Source organism: Pleurodeles waltl, chromosome 11 (genome assembly GCF_031143425.1).
Source record: "Pleurodeles waltl isolate 20211129_DDA chromosome 11, aPleWal1.hap1.20221129, whole genome shotgun sequence".
Taxonomy (NCBI): Eukaryota; Metazoa; Chordata; class Amphibia; order Caudata; family Salamandridae; genus Pleurodeles; species Pleurodeles waltl.
In genome coordinates, this window is record NC_090450.1 from 695,090,683 (window position 1) to 695,104,500 (window position 13,818).

General features: G+C 43.4%; 1 protein-coding gene across 1 annotated transcript in view; it reads left to right on the forward strand.

Moving 5' to 3' along the window:
* The window catches only part of UBE2D4 (ubiquitin conjugating enzyme E2 D4), a 314,847-nt gene that overhangs the window by 112,525 nt on the left and 188,504 nt on the right, over positions 1–13,818 (forward strand). The window contains exon 3 of the mRNA XM_069214240.1: positions 4,442–4,473. Coding sequence (XP_069070341.1) covers positions 4,442–4,473 — 32 coding nt within the window. The remainder of the gene's footprint in view (positions 1–4,441; positions 4,474–13,818) is intronic.

Here is a 13,818-nt window from a genome sequence, read left to right on the forward strand (position 1 = left end):
GCTTATGCTTTTCCCCCTCTCCCACTACTTCCCTTTCTGGTCAACAAACTACGTCGGACCTCTCTCACCATGATACTCGTATCCCCAACGTGGGCACAACAACATTGGTACACCGCACTCCTAGACCTGTCAGTAGTACCTCACTCCAAACTTCCAAACAGACCGGATTTGTTAACACAAAACAAGGGACAAATCAGACATCCAAATCCTAGTGCTCTCCACTTAGCGATTTGGACCTAAAGTCATAGAATTTGGATACTTAAAAATTCCATTAGATTGCGTGGAAGTTCTCAAACAGGCATGTAAACCCACAACTAGGTAATGCTATACTAACAAATGGAAAAGATTTGTTTACTACTGTCAATCTAAAAATACTGATCCACTGACAGCATCAATAGAAGATATTGTATGCTATCTACTTCATTTGCAGAAATGAAATCTAGCTTTCTCATCCATTAAAAATCCATCTTACTGCAATATCAGCATACTTGCAGGCTATTCAACACACCTCTCTCTTCAGAGTTCCAGTTAAAAAAAAAAAAAAAAGCCTTCATAGAAGGATTTAAACGTATTATTTCCCCCTTGAGCACCACCTCTTCCTACTTGGAATCTAAATATTGTACTCACCAGACTCGTGGGCCCACCTTTTCAACCCATGCATTCTTGTGAGATTCAATTTTTAACATGGAAGGTTGCCTTCCTAGTAGCCATTACTTCATTGCGAAGAGTTAGTGAAATACAAGCATTCACCTTTGAAGAACCTTTTTTCCAAGTACACAAACATAAAGTTGTCCTTAGAACAAATCCCAAATTTCTGCCAAAAGTGGTATCACCTTTCACATAAACCAAACAGTGGAATTGCCAGTCTTCTTTCCACAGCCAAACTCAATTGCAAAAAGAGCCCTTCATACTCTTGACCTCAAAAGAGCTCTAATGTACTATGTAGATAGAACCAAAGAATTTAGAAAAACAAAACAACTTTTTGTTGCCTTTCAGCAACCACATAAAGGGAATCCTATCTCTAAGCAAGGGTTAGCAAGATGGATTGTTAAATGTATACAAACATGTTACATTAGGCAAAAAGAATTTTTTTAATCATACCTAAAGCACATTCCACTAGAAAGAAAGGTGCATCAAGGACGTTCTTAGGAAACCTACCAATGGCAGACATGAGTAAAGCTGCCACATGGTCTACTCCTCATACATTTACAAAACATTATTGTGTAGATGTATTTTCAAAGCAACAGGCCAATGTTGGTCAAGCTGTCTTAAGAACATTATTTCAAACAACTCCTACAGGCTAGCCACCGCAATTTTGGGAAGAGTAACTGCTTTGTAGTCTATGCATAGCATGTGTATTTGCAGCTACACATGCCATTGAAGTGAAAATGTCACTTACCAGTGTACATCTGTTCGTGGATGCAGATTCACATGCACCCTCCCTCCTCCCCGGAAGCCTGTTGTCATTGCAGTTTTTTCATTTTTTATATTTATGTAGATACATTTACATTCGCATGGACATCTATTCTTATTTACTATTTCTATACAACATTTATATTACTATACTCTCACTCCTTCCTACACCCTTTTGCGGGAAAACAATCTAACAATGGAGTCAATGGCCATGCGCGGTATGACCGAGAGGAGGAGTCACTTGATCCTGTGACTCCCAAAAGACTTCTTCGAAGAAAAACAACTTGTAACACTCCAAGACCAAAACTAGATGGCGGAATAATTAGCGTGTGAATCTGCAGCACTACATGTCACAAACGGATGTACACTGGGTAAGTTACATTTTATATTTATAGATCTAGATATAGATATATAGATATATATACACACACATACATTCACACACCCCTTACCTCACCCGCTTGCGGGAAAACAAGCTAACAAAGGACTCCATGCCCATGTGCACTACCACCGAGAGGAGTCACTTGATCTCCTGACTCGAAAAAATTCTTAGAAATAAAACAACTTGTAACACTCCGAGCCCAACACTAGAAGGCGGACTTATTCAAAGCATGTGAATATACAGCATTACATGGCACAAACAGATGTCTACTGGATAAGTAGAATTTTCCTTATGGTAGGATATTGCTTTAACCCCTACCAGTGGAAATAAGAAAACTTAGTGTTCATTGTATTATGTTTCATGGTTTTTTATAAAGCAACCAACAAAAGCACTCAACCCTGATGGTTTTGTGGGCTTTCCATCTTCTTGAATGTGTAATTTTCCTGGCGCATGCCCTCATTACTTTTGCCTTTCCACTTTTCTTTTCAGACACTCCTTCTTTTCTTTTTAACTAAGCACTCCATGAGAATTAATGTTTTTCAACTGTCTCCCTTGCGTACTTCTCTTCACCCTGTTTTTTTAAAGAACAGTTCTTTTGCCCATGAGTTTCTCCCCCACTCCCCTCTATGCTTTTTCACCCTTGTGTTTCTCCATATTCCTCATTTTGGTCTCTCTCGCCCTTGTGGTTCTGCTCCCCTTTGGTGCACATTGCTCTCTTTCCAATGATTGTGTACTTCTCCTGCCATCCTCCATGTTGCTTTGGAACCTGTCCTCCGTGATCCTTCCCCCTCCAGCGCCGTTTGTGTTGCTTCCACTCCTGCTCTCCTTCTTGCTTCCTTTCACCCACTTTTTTTATTTTATTATCATCAATCCAACATGGGCTAGTAGATAAAGAACCCTACCCCTCGCATTTTATAGGTTCATGCATGTGTTGTGCACGCACCTTCAAAATGAACCATCTGCGGCGTCATCGCTCCTTTTTTGTTCTCTTTAGCCATGCTGCACAGCATCATTAAAAGCCATTACCAAAGCCATTAGTTCTAAAAGGTGAGACCTATTGGCTTTGTCAGTACTTATTTGTGTTTATGGAGGGGTATGCTTGGCCCAGGCAATATGCGGGATACTTGAAGGATGAGCTAGATTTTCTCAGCTCCTGCACATTCCTTTTAGGAGAGTCTCGCAGAGGCTACCTACATGTGTTAACAATGAGCTAAAATTAATTCTTCTTCATGAAGTTACAGTTGCAATGAGTGAGAGTTACTCTGCGGTCTAGATGCCCTCCTGGGATGGTTATAAATGGAACACTAGTTCTGCATAGTAGATTGTTGCTTTAAGGCAGAGAAACCTAGAGTGGCAACATACTGGAATCCATTTCCTACCTAGTATTGCAAATATAAGAAGTCCTGATAGCATGTCAATCACAGACCAGCAAGTGATCACAGCAGTGGATATCGGTCGTTGTTTTGAATGATTCTTCACTTTTGCTGTTTATTCCAGGCACCGACTGAACATGGAAATAAAAAAACAGTAGGTTGTGAATTAAAATGATCAGCATTCACTTGTTCAAACCAGCTTCTGCTGTCCAATTTACATACTTTTTCTACAGTTTGGACAAAGGTGACTTCAAAGCCAGTTTTACTACATTTGCCAATTTTGCACAAATGTTTACACTGTGAGGACTATCTGCATCACCAGGAATTTGCCTTCACCATTTAATATTCCCAAAGTCCATCTGAGATACATTTCCTATTGTCCCTTACCTGGATGTGTTTTTTCTCTTTGAATCCTGTCCATGTTTTTATATGGGGAAAGGCAAAATCATCATTAGACTGCAGTGAAAATACACATCCTTGGATGATCTACTGACAGAGCAGCAGCAGTGGTGGTGGTTCAACTATTACCAAATCTCCCAGTTCCAGTGTCTTGCATGTTGATTTAGATACTGAGGCACTGAACTGGTGGGCAATTTTATTTGTGGCTGATACCCGGCAGAGTTGAATTGTCTGTAACTAGCCTGGATTGCACAACATAAAAAGTTTTTAAAAAGACAGCAAACAAAAAAAGTTTTTAGCTGGCAGTACTGGATTGTGCCAACATTGGCTTTTCCATCTCTTCCAAACCGTAGTTGAGTTAAAATGTTAAATTGGGTTTTGAATGGGTGGCTCCTTATGACAGCCATTTTTTCAGTGTTAAGGGATTCAAGTAATTTGCCGATTTCTTTCAAACAAACGGTCTTGTTGGGAAATCCTTGCCTAGATATATATAACTAGGACATTTCTTACAGGCTGGATTTGCAGGTTTCCCTGGAACACCCCCTGACTTCATGATAGTCAACATGGCAGTAATAATGTCTGGAACACATATCTCAAGTCCTTTAAAGTTCAGGACTCAATGCAGGGCAGCAAATACCCTTGGTGGAAGTTGTACTGCTTCTTGGTGGCTGTCAGGTTCCTATCAAGTGCATGTGTACTAAATGTTGAAATTGTTTTACATTACTTTGTATGTTAATCACTTTTATGAGGCTTTGGTTTGTAGATGTTTTAAAACCAGACTCTTGAAAAAGCTCAGCATAACATTGAGCATGGCATGTTTGAAGTTTGTTTCACTGTGTGCATTAACTACTTTTGTATTGTTGTTGTTTCCTAGTGTTCCACTGGCAAGCCACCATCATGGGACCAGTAAGTAGAAACTTAGTGTGTATGTGTGTGCTTATGGCTCCCTTTTTCATTTAACATTAAAAAAATGTCGTAGACTTACATAGTGCTATATGGCCACACAGAACATTCCTTTTAAACAAAAGGCGTGGCTATTGGTTAATGCTGGATCACCCTTCCCTGAAGTATTGTGTTTTATGATAATTTAGAGTTGGAGGAGGGGCATTTTCAGTTGGGTTCTGTTTGTGTCCTTGTTAGTTTGTGGGCCGTAGGAGTGGGATTGGAGGGAATCTGCTCCAATGAAAAAGTAGTAATTCCATCATTTAAAGAGGCTTAGTGCTTGCTATCAGTATTGGCATATGTTCAGAGCTTGCTTGGCAGTATGCCATCCATTGAAATCCAATTTATGCCTCTTAAAATGTTTTCCAGAGAAATCACATTTTTATGTATAGAATCGTCAATTCTTTCAAAGCTCTGCGGTTTTCAATAAACTGTGGAGTCCAACAAGGGAGCAAAACTAGTCCCCAAAATTCTCTCTCTTGCTTCTATGGACTTGTAGCAACCATAATTTAGACATCCATTTTCTTCTTCATATGGATAAGAATTTGTTTTATTCACCCTACACTTTATTTACTGTCTATGTTGCTTTTTGTATCATGGTTGTATTTGTTGGGTGCTTATCAGCTCAGCTCTGTGATGGCCCTTGTGCTAAATAATGCTACAAAATGAATACAAACTGAAGTGAGAACATTATGGTGTTGACAATCTGTGTTTTAGTGTATTAGATTTAGGTGAATCATGCTTCGTAGTGTTTTAGATAGGTCCTAATTTTTTATTGTTTAATTGCTATCTGTTTGAAAGTGCCACTACTACAAGTGGATTCCCCAGAATGCTTCATGAACTTGTATGCATTTGGATTGCTACATTGTTGACCAGTCCGAGTGATCTAAGGGTGAATATCTGTTATGAGGAGTTGTAAGAGGCCTGGGAAAGTCACCTTTAATGTTTGTTTTCATGTATGAGATCCTTCTCAGTTTCTAAAGCATGGAGTATCACACCCTGTACAGCAGATTAAGAATCACGGTGGACAAGGGACAGGTTTTTCACTTTCTAATGATGCATCTTAGATTCACAAACTTGGGATATTCTCTCATTCGAGACATTGACTATTCAAATTGTGTAATCCTTAAAAAACGTATTCTGCTACAGCAGATTACATTACGTACCAACCAAAATATCCAGTCTAGGTATTCTTTGCAGAATTTGTGAGCGCTTAATTGAATATTCCCTCCCTGACATCCAAAACATTTTCATTACTCATGTATGTGGGCTGATTCACCTACTGATGAAAGTAAGGTTACCTGTAGTAGTGGTTCTCTTCCAGTGAATCCTTATCAGAAGTCATGAGCACTGACTTGACCTGCGCACTTGCAAAATCCTGGTGCACTTGGCAAACACGTACATGCATATACATAAAAATAATTCATTTCAGTTTTAGAGCTAAAAGAGGACACATTTCATTGATATTTTTCTCTTAAAAATATTTCCACGTATGGAAAAATAGTCAAACGTAAAGTGACCAGGAAATATCAATTTCAAACATTTGTACAAAAAAGAAAATCCAAGAGAATGAAGGCCAGTGCTAGCAGGCAGGCTGCACAAGCAAAGCCAAAAAAACTACCATTGTGCCTTTATTTGTCTCACCCATCCTTTAGTGTCCCATCATGCTTCAGAGGTGACAGGTCAGTTCATTTTTCTGTTTCATGGCTGAAGGATCCAAGCATATTTTGGCTTTTTCACAATAAAACCATTTATAAAGCTGGTTTAACCACCTCACTCGACATCCTATAGGATTAGGAAGATTTTAAACTTATTTAAATAGAATCTTTATTTTTCTAGTCTGAACAGCTCCCCTTTTTGTTGAGTGCCCTGTCTGTGGCAATAAACCCAGTCAGACCCTCATGAGTTCTATATTGTACATCTTTCAGACATGAGGATCATCACCCTGAAGATGGTAAATATGGTAGAATATGTTCAGGAGGATTCTGAATAACAGGCTGCATGCCTGCAGGAGAGACTCCAGAAAGCAGCTTCAGGAAATTCGTAGGGGTGTGCTAAAAATGTAACTTCAGCCTCAGTGCCCATCTAAGCTCAGGGGGCTAGTTAAGAGAGAGATCCTAGGAGCATAGTAGTAAAAAATAAATAGCGTTTCTATTCAACTTTAAGACCAAGTACTGTGGCAATATGCTTGCTTCTCGAGACATTAGGCATCCATGATGTCCTCAATGTTGAGAAGGCACTGTAAGTCTATGTAAAGATGTGATTTGACATTAACACCACCAGCTACATAAAGACCATGTTCTAGATTTTCAGATTTAGGCTTTCAGTGGATTGTCTCCCATTGCCTCATTAAGAGACTAGCACCACAGTCTTTTGACTAGGGGGTCCTGAGTGTACTATCCCACCAGAGCTGTAACACTTGTGATCAGTTTGTAGCTTGCTTCACGTCCTCTGGGATGAGCCTCTTCACACTTTTCACCAGCACAGCCTACTACTCCACTAGTTTTGACGTCACCACAGTGGCCAAAGTCACCAGTGGTCCCTGATGTAAAACTGGTGTCACTTAAGTCTGTGCTACGTAGACTATGCGCAAAATGGAGTAGTCCATGCGCTAGTTCTTGATCTCACATGATGTCTGATTCTCCTTCAAAGAAGTCTAGACTCCATAGTGAGAGTTCAGGTTCTCACAGACCGTCTAAAAGGCACGATCAGTCACCTTCATGGTCACCTTTTGTGACACTTCCTCTATTAGGGGCTATTCTTTCATTTTACTGACTCTCCATCTAAAAGAATATCACCTATGAATGACAGTAATACCTGCAATGCAGTGTTTGTGAGGGCACAGCAAAGTTTAACATTCTGATACTGAACAGTACAACTATTATGTTGGTTATTTTTGAAGCATTTCATCACAGGACTTCATCCAGACCTTTAGTACCTTTGGCACTGTGTCTTTTAGAACTAGCAATGCAGCTGTTTCCCATTGTAGAAACTGCTAAATCTGCTTCCACCAGGCTGCAGGTGAAATATAAGCCACCTTACCAGGATCCTCCTCTTTAGAATGGATTCACCTCCTTATTCCATTACTGTGTCAGCAACAGGCAATCCCATGCAGATGCACTTTCTTCGTCTGTGCCTCAAATTAAGTGGAGCAGGCGGATGAATGCAATTGGACGGAAAATGAGCCGTACACTGGAATGGAAAAAACCCATGTGCTTCCACAACAGATCTCTCTTGTACTCTTTACAGAGACTTACAGAAAAAATGCCAATTGAAGTACAGGGAGGATTTTCTGGAGGTTCTTTAAGAGAGAATGGAGGTGTCTAACCAGGTTTTTAGCTCCAAATCATATTCCTCAGAGTTATCTGCTCATGGATACTGTCATAGGATTTGTTTTGGGCACAGCTCCAGGTAAAGGCTTACAGTAGTCCATCAATCAATCCTAGATATGCAGAGGGTTTATTGTCACTCGTGAGGGTATCCAGGCGCTGGCAGGATCCACTTGATTAGCCGAATAGCCAGGTTTTTAGGGTCTTTTAGAACTCTGGAAGAGATGGCAGCAGTCGGAAGATAAAATGGTCACTAACTCAATGTCTTTGCTGCTAGGTAAGAGAAGGAGCAGCCTTAGCATCTGCTATGTCAGTTGCAGGGTGAGGGTTGGAGAAAGGGAAGCAGATTGGAGGAGTCTGGCGGGCTGATGGAAGTTCAGGCAGTGGTTCAAGTAGATGGGTCTGCATATTTTCAGTCCTTGGGGGAAGGTGTCCGTGGCAATTGAGGTGTTTAACAAGTTGGTGAGTATGTGGCTCATTCTGGCCGTGCCTAAGTTGAAGATGTGGTGAGGGCATAGGCCAGTTGGGGCCCCTGAGTGGACAGAATTCATGGTGAAGGTGGTGTCCTTTGGGGCGAGCGTGCTCCATTTGGTTAGTCCGATGTCAGTTGTGGTAGCTGGGTTGTTTTGCCTGAAGAAGTCAGTGGCCTTGGGCTGTGGCTTGAACTTTCTGTAGATGTTGGCAAACTTGTTGTGGAATAAGTTTGCAAGGTTGTCACAGAGTTCCTGTGAGGGGGGCAATGTTTGTTGTAGCTGAAGGTTTGGAGAATTGTTTGACTATGTTGAAGAGTTATTTCCTGCTGTTTGAGCTTGATTCGATGTTAGGTTAAGTCCTTTTTCTTTGAGTCTCTTAACTGTCTCTGGTAGAGGTTGAGGGCTGTCTTGAAGGCAGTCTTGTTGGTCTTGCGCCATCTTCTTTTCATTTGTTTACAGTGTTTTTTTTTTAGCAGTCCTGAGGTCTTCAGTGCACTAGCTAGCCTGCTTGGTGGATCTTCTGTGGGTGATGTTGCCCATGGGAGTGGCGCAGTTGATCCAGTTGATGAAGTTTCTGATGTTCAAGTTTAGCTTGTTGGAGGAGATGGGGTGGGTGGTGTCGAGAGCGTCAATCCATGTGTCCTTTATGGCTTTGCTCCAGCTGTGGAGGGGGTCTGTGGACAGACTGGAGGCAGAGGTCTTTTAGCTGGTGATGTTAAAGTGGATGATGGCATGGTCAGTCCAGGTGAGTTCCGTGGTGTGGCTGTACCTTATTTGGTTGCTGGAGGTGAAGATGGGGGTCTATCGTGTGTCCTGCGGTGTGCATGGGGTCATGGGCGAGTCTTATTTTGTTAATGCTGTCGAGGTAGTTCGTAGTGTTGTCATACACCTGGATTTTGAAATCACTGAGAAAATGTAGTAGTTGGAGTCTATGCCAATAAAGTCGACGAAAATACTAAAAGGCTGGACATGGTCCTGGAAGAGGGTAGAAGAGCTTGCCCCTGATGGGCGTTTCGCTCTCTGTTTAGAGTCAGAAGTTGAGGAGTTCCATGGCTGGGGTATTGTCGTCATTTTTGGTGGAGTGTTGGATAGGTTCTTTGTGTATGATAACGATTCCTCCGCCAAGCTTGTTGATGCAGTCGTGGTGGGTGATATTGTATCCTTTGAGTATTGCAGTGGCAATGTCAGGTGAAGAAGTGGGGTTTGAGCCAGGTCTCAGTGAGGCTGGAAATAAGGACCCAAATGTAGGTGGTGTATTTACATAGTGACCGTGTGTTGAGAAGGACCATTGCAAGTTGGTGTTTTCATTCAGGTGGTGTGTTCAGGGTGGGACTGGTCAGTGAGTTGTGTACATCCTGCGCAGTTGAAGTGGCAGTGGGTGCAGGTGAAAGATCGTACCATGAAGTGTGGGTCGGCACTATGGCAGTGTTTGTTGTGGCGTCCGGAGTTGAGGTTGTAGATCTTGGCGATGGTATCTGCGGGGGACAGGAGGGCCAGGGATTGTGGCGCTGAGGTTGGTCCAAGCACGGACAGGCTTACCTTTGCCATGCCTCTGGCCTGCATTAAGTATGTCCTATGAGTGCAGGGTTTCTGTTGGCCAGAAGAAGGTGGGGCGGGAATACTTGGACAGAGACATTGTCCCTTGGTCAAACAGTGGCAACTGGATTAGTCTGAAGCAAGCAGGAACTTGAAGTCACTGCTTTGTGGCAGGCTAGGTGCCCAGGTGCCTATTAGTGTGGTTGCACTGTGGCCTGCATTAAGTAGGCACTGGGGTGGGCAGAGATTCTCTTGGCAGGAATAACAGTGAGCAGGAAAACCTGGGCAGTGGCAGTGTCCCTTGTTCAGACGGCGGCAACTGGATCATGCTGGAACAAGCAGGACCTGGAGGCCATAAGCCCCTGGCAGGCTAGGTGCCCTGGTGCCTACCCGAATCTTAATGAAGAATTCTCAACCATCCATTCACAGGTAATTTATTTTCATGATCACACGCCGATGACGAGATGGCCTGGATGAAGTCAGACATGGACACCTTAAAGGCAGTAGGCCTCACAAAGAGCAACTATTTAAGGAGAAGTTATAAGCCCTATGACTAGAGATATTTCTGGAAGAAGGTTCAGACACCTCAGTGGTATCCAGAACTTAAATGCAGGCGCAACAGCTTTTCCACCAGAGAAGATTTTGAAACTCCAAGCAAGCCAACAGACCTTGCTTGCCACAGAAATACTTACCCCGAAGGTAATGAGGCCTTGATTCCCTCCTCTCTGGTTGAGAGAATTATTACAACTCATCTGAAAGAGTGGCAAAATATAACAGGAGACAAATGGATGTTGAATATTGTTAGAAATAAATATTCACAAACGTTCAAGTCTGAACTGTAGGAAAGTGACCCTTTTTGACATTGTCACCCCCACGTTTTGCACGGTATGTGATGCTGACTGACAGTGCACTGGGCTTCTGCTATCCAGGTCCCCAGAGCCAGATCTCTTTCCCTAAAAACTGTACAATCGATCCTCAATTGGCCATACCTTTGGCACCCCTGTTGGTACCTAGTAAATGGTACCCAAGGTACCTAGGGCACGGGTACCAAAGAGGGTCCCCAAGGTCTCCAGCATGTGTTGTGCCATACTCAGGGACTCCTCACCTAGCTTATGCAGACTGCCATTGAATGCTGCCTGTCTTTGTGAAGCTAAAAATAAAAACACAACATGGCACACAGCCTGTGTGCCATGCCCACTAACGCTGCATGCCATATATGTAAGTCACCACTACAGCAGGCCTTCCAGCCTGAAGGCAGGGTGCCTTATATTACTTGTCAGGACATAGCTTCAAGATCTGATATGCCCCTGCAATGTCTTTGTCAATTCTCCAGTATTGGGGTATCTTTCATAGACTCACATGCTTGAATCATTCCCCGTCGTCGAAGTGGGAGTCCCACGGTACATAGAAAGCAGTAAAAAAGAAATTGTCTTTTTTTCTCTTTTTCTTTCATTTTTTTTTTTCATTGTAGTCCATGGCAAAAATACATCCACTTTCCTAGCTTATTAGCTTCATTAGGAAAGACCCAAAGTTCAGCCAGTCAGGTTAGACAACCCCTTTAGAACTCTCAGCAGAGAGGCTCAGTGTCTCAGATTTTCTACTGCACGTCTTGTGTAAGGGAGTCTCCCTGAGCTCTGCTCAGTTTACTTTCTCTAAAGGAAATATTATTCAGCTTTTCATTCCTAGCTTTGCTGTAGTTCTTTCTCCATCATGTCTACAGCTAAAAAAGGTTTATTTAGACCCTGCGGTACCTGTGGGAAATTAAGACTTCATTGTGAAGATCCTCAGAAGGACTGTAGCTACTGTCTCCATCTTGAACATAAAGTGAAGGATTGCAAGATCTGCAGAACATTTCCGAGTAAGACTCTGAGACAGAGAAGCCAGGCTCCTGCTTTGGCTACAAAAGCAGAAGTCCAGAGTCTTTGTCTGAGGAGGAGGACAGTGATGCTTCAGTGGCCTCAAGAAAAAGGAAGAGGTCTGTTTAAGAGCTCCCCCTCTCCCCCACCCCCCCACCACTAAGTCAGCCAAGAAGCATGTGTTTAAGGAGAGAGCTGAGGAACATCCCTCAACTTCCAGGGAACATAGTGGTAAGGTTTGTTCTGAGCCATCTACTCCAGCTACCACATCAAAGAAGTTCAAGTAATCTTCAAGTTCCCTACCACCGTCGACATCCAAGATTTCCACACCCTCGACGGCACCGTCGACGACAGGCTTTGCTTCATCGACGACTACGGCGATGGCCACGTTTACAGCTCTGTCGTCGCCAATGATTGACTTCTTCCCCGTTGTCAGCTTCTACCATAACGTCGGTGAGTTTAAAGTACAGTCCCTCACCTGCTCAGATCATCAAGATTTCAAAGAGACCGTCAACAAGGAAAAAGGTGAGGTCTCTATCATCAACACACACCGTCGACGTCAACAAGTAAGCTGCAAAGCTCATCGTCGATGATTCCACTGACGGATGCATCGACGACTGCACGAAGATCTACTTTGCCGTCTACGACATCGCCGATGACCCCAGCTCCGTCGACGCCCACACCATCGACGACAGCTCACACCGTCGACGACAGCTCAGTCGGCGCCCACACCGTCAACAACTCAAATTTCTGAGTCCTCAACCAAACAATATGGAGGATCTCCTTTCTTGCCTCTAAGGATTCTGCCAATAAGAAGTAAATCTACTCACCTTTTGCCTTCTCAAACATCACCTAGTAAGGTGTCGCCAGCACCCCCACAACATCTGTTTGCTGATGATGAGGAAGAGGACGATATACATTCAGATGACGGCCTTTTCCCAGTGGCACATAGCCCTTCAGACTTGCGCATTAAATGTCAGGAGGAAGATGATGAGGAGGAGAGTGACCAACTCTATTTAGGACAACAGGGGCAGAGTCACACAGAACCTCAGGCGTTGCAACAGGAACAAACTATCCAGATGCCTGTCTCCTTGATTGCCAACCGTCAGCACATGATGCAGGATTATTATACTAGATTTCCCCCACCTGGCTCTACTACTCCGGTGCAAACTCCGCCCACACCGTTGAGCACTAACATTCAGCCATCGAATTCTAGGGGACCCATCCCAGTCCGGTCATCTGGCAAGGATATTGATCCACCTTCGTCGGATGACGAACAAGAGGAAGGCGAAATACAAGACTCTGACTCGCTAAGCCAGGAATGGTATGAATATCAGATTGGAGCCATCCCCTTCTACACCACCACCGGTCGACTCGCCACCGCAAGACATTGGTGGTTTCCACAGTGTAATGGAGAGAGCAGCAAAAAGATTCCTACTGCCATTAACATCCAAGCAGTCAGACTGTATCCTCTATGATTTCAAGGAGGACACTAGAAAGTCAGTGAGAGCAATACCTATTGTTGACTTTATTTGGGAAGAAGGGCTTAAGGTCATGCAGACCCCGTCTTCAATTCCAGCGGTGCTACCAAGGCTCGAAAGGAAATACAAGGCACCAGATAGTTCACCAGCCTGCTTGGTTAGTCACCCTACGCCAGACTCCGTGATATCCCAGGCAACTCAGCGAAGGTCCAGGAATCCATCTTCACCTTTGACTGCGCCCCCAGATAGGGAGGGGTGGCGGTTAGATTCAATTGGCAAGACATTTTCGACTATGGTGGCCGCCACGGTCAGAGCAGCAAAGTCCTTGGCAATCCTAGGAAGATACGACAGTCAAATGTGGTCAGACATATCACAGTTTCTAGACCTACTGCCTGAGGATTGTAGAGCGGAGGCGCGCAAGATATTACAGGAGGGTGAGAAGATCTCGGCTGAGATTATATATTGTGCCATTGATGTCTCGTCTACGGGTTTCTGCCAGTTATCCGGGGCTGCGGTACTCAGACGTCAGGGGTGGCTGAAGGCTACATCGTTTCGCCCAGAGGTGCAGTTAAAGATCTTAGACATGCCCTATGATGGTAAACTGTTATTCGGTAAGCATGTTGATGATGCTTTG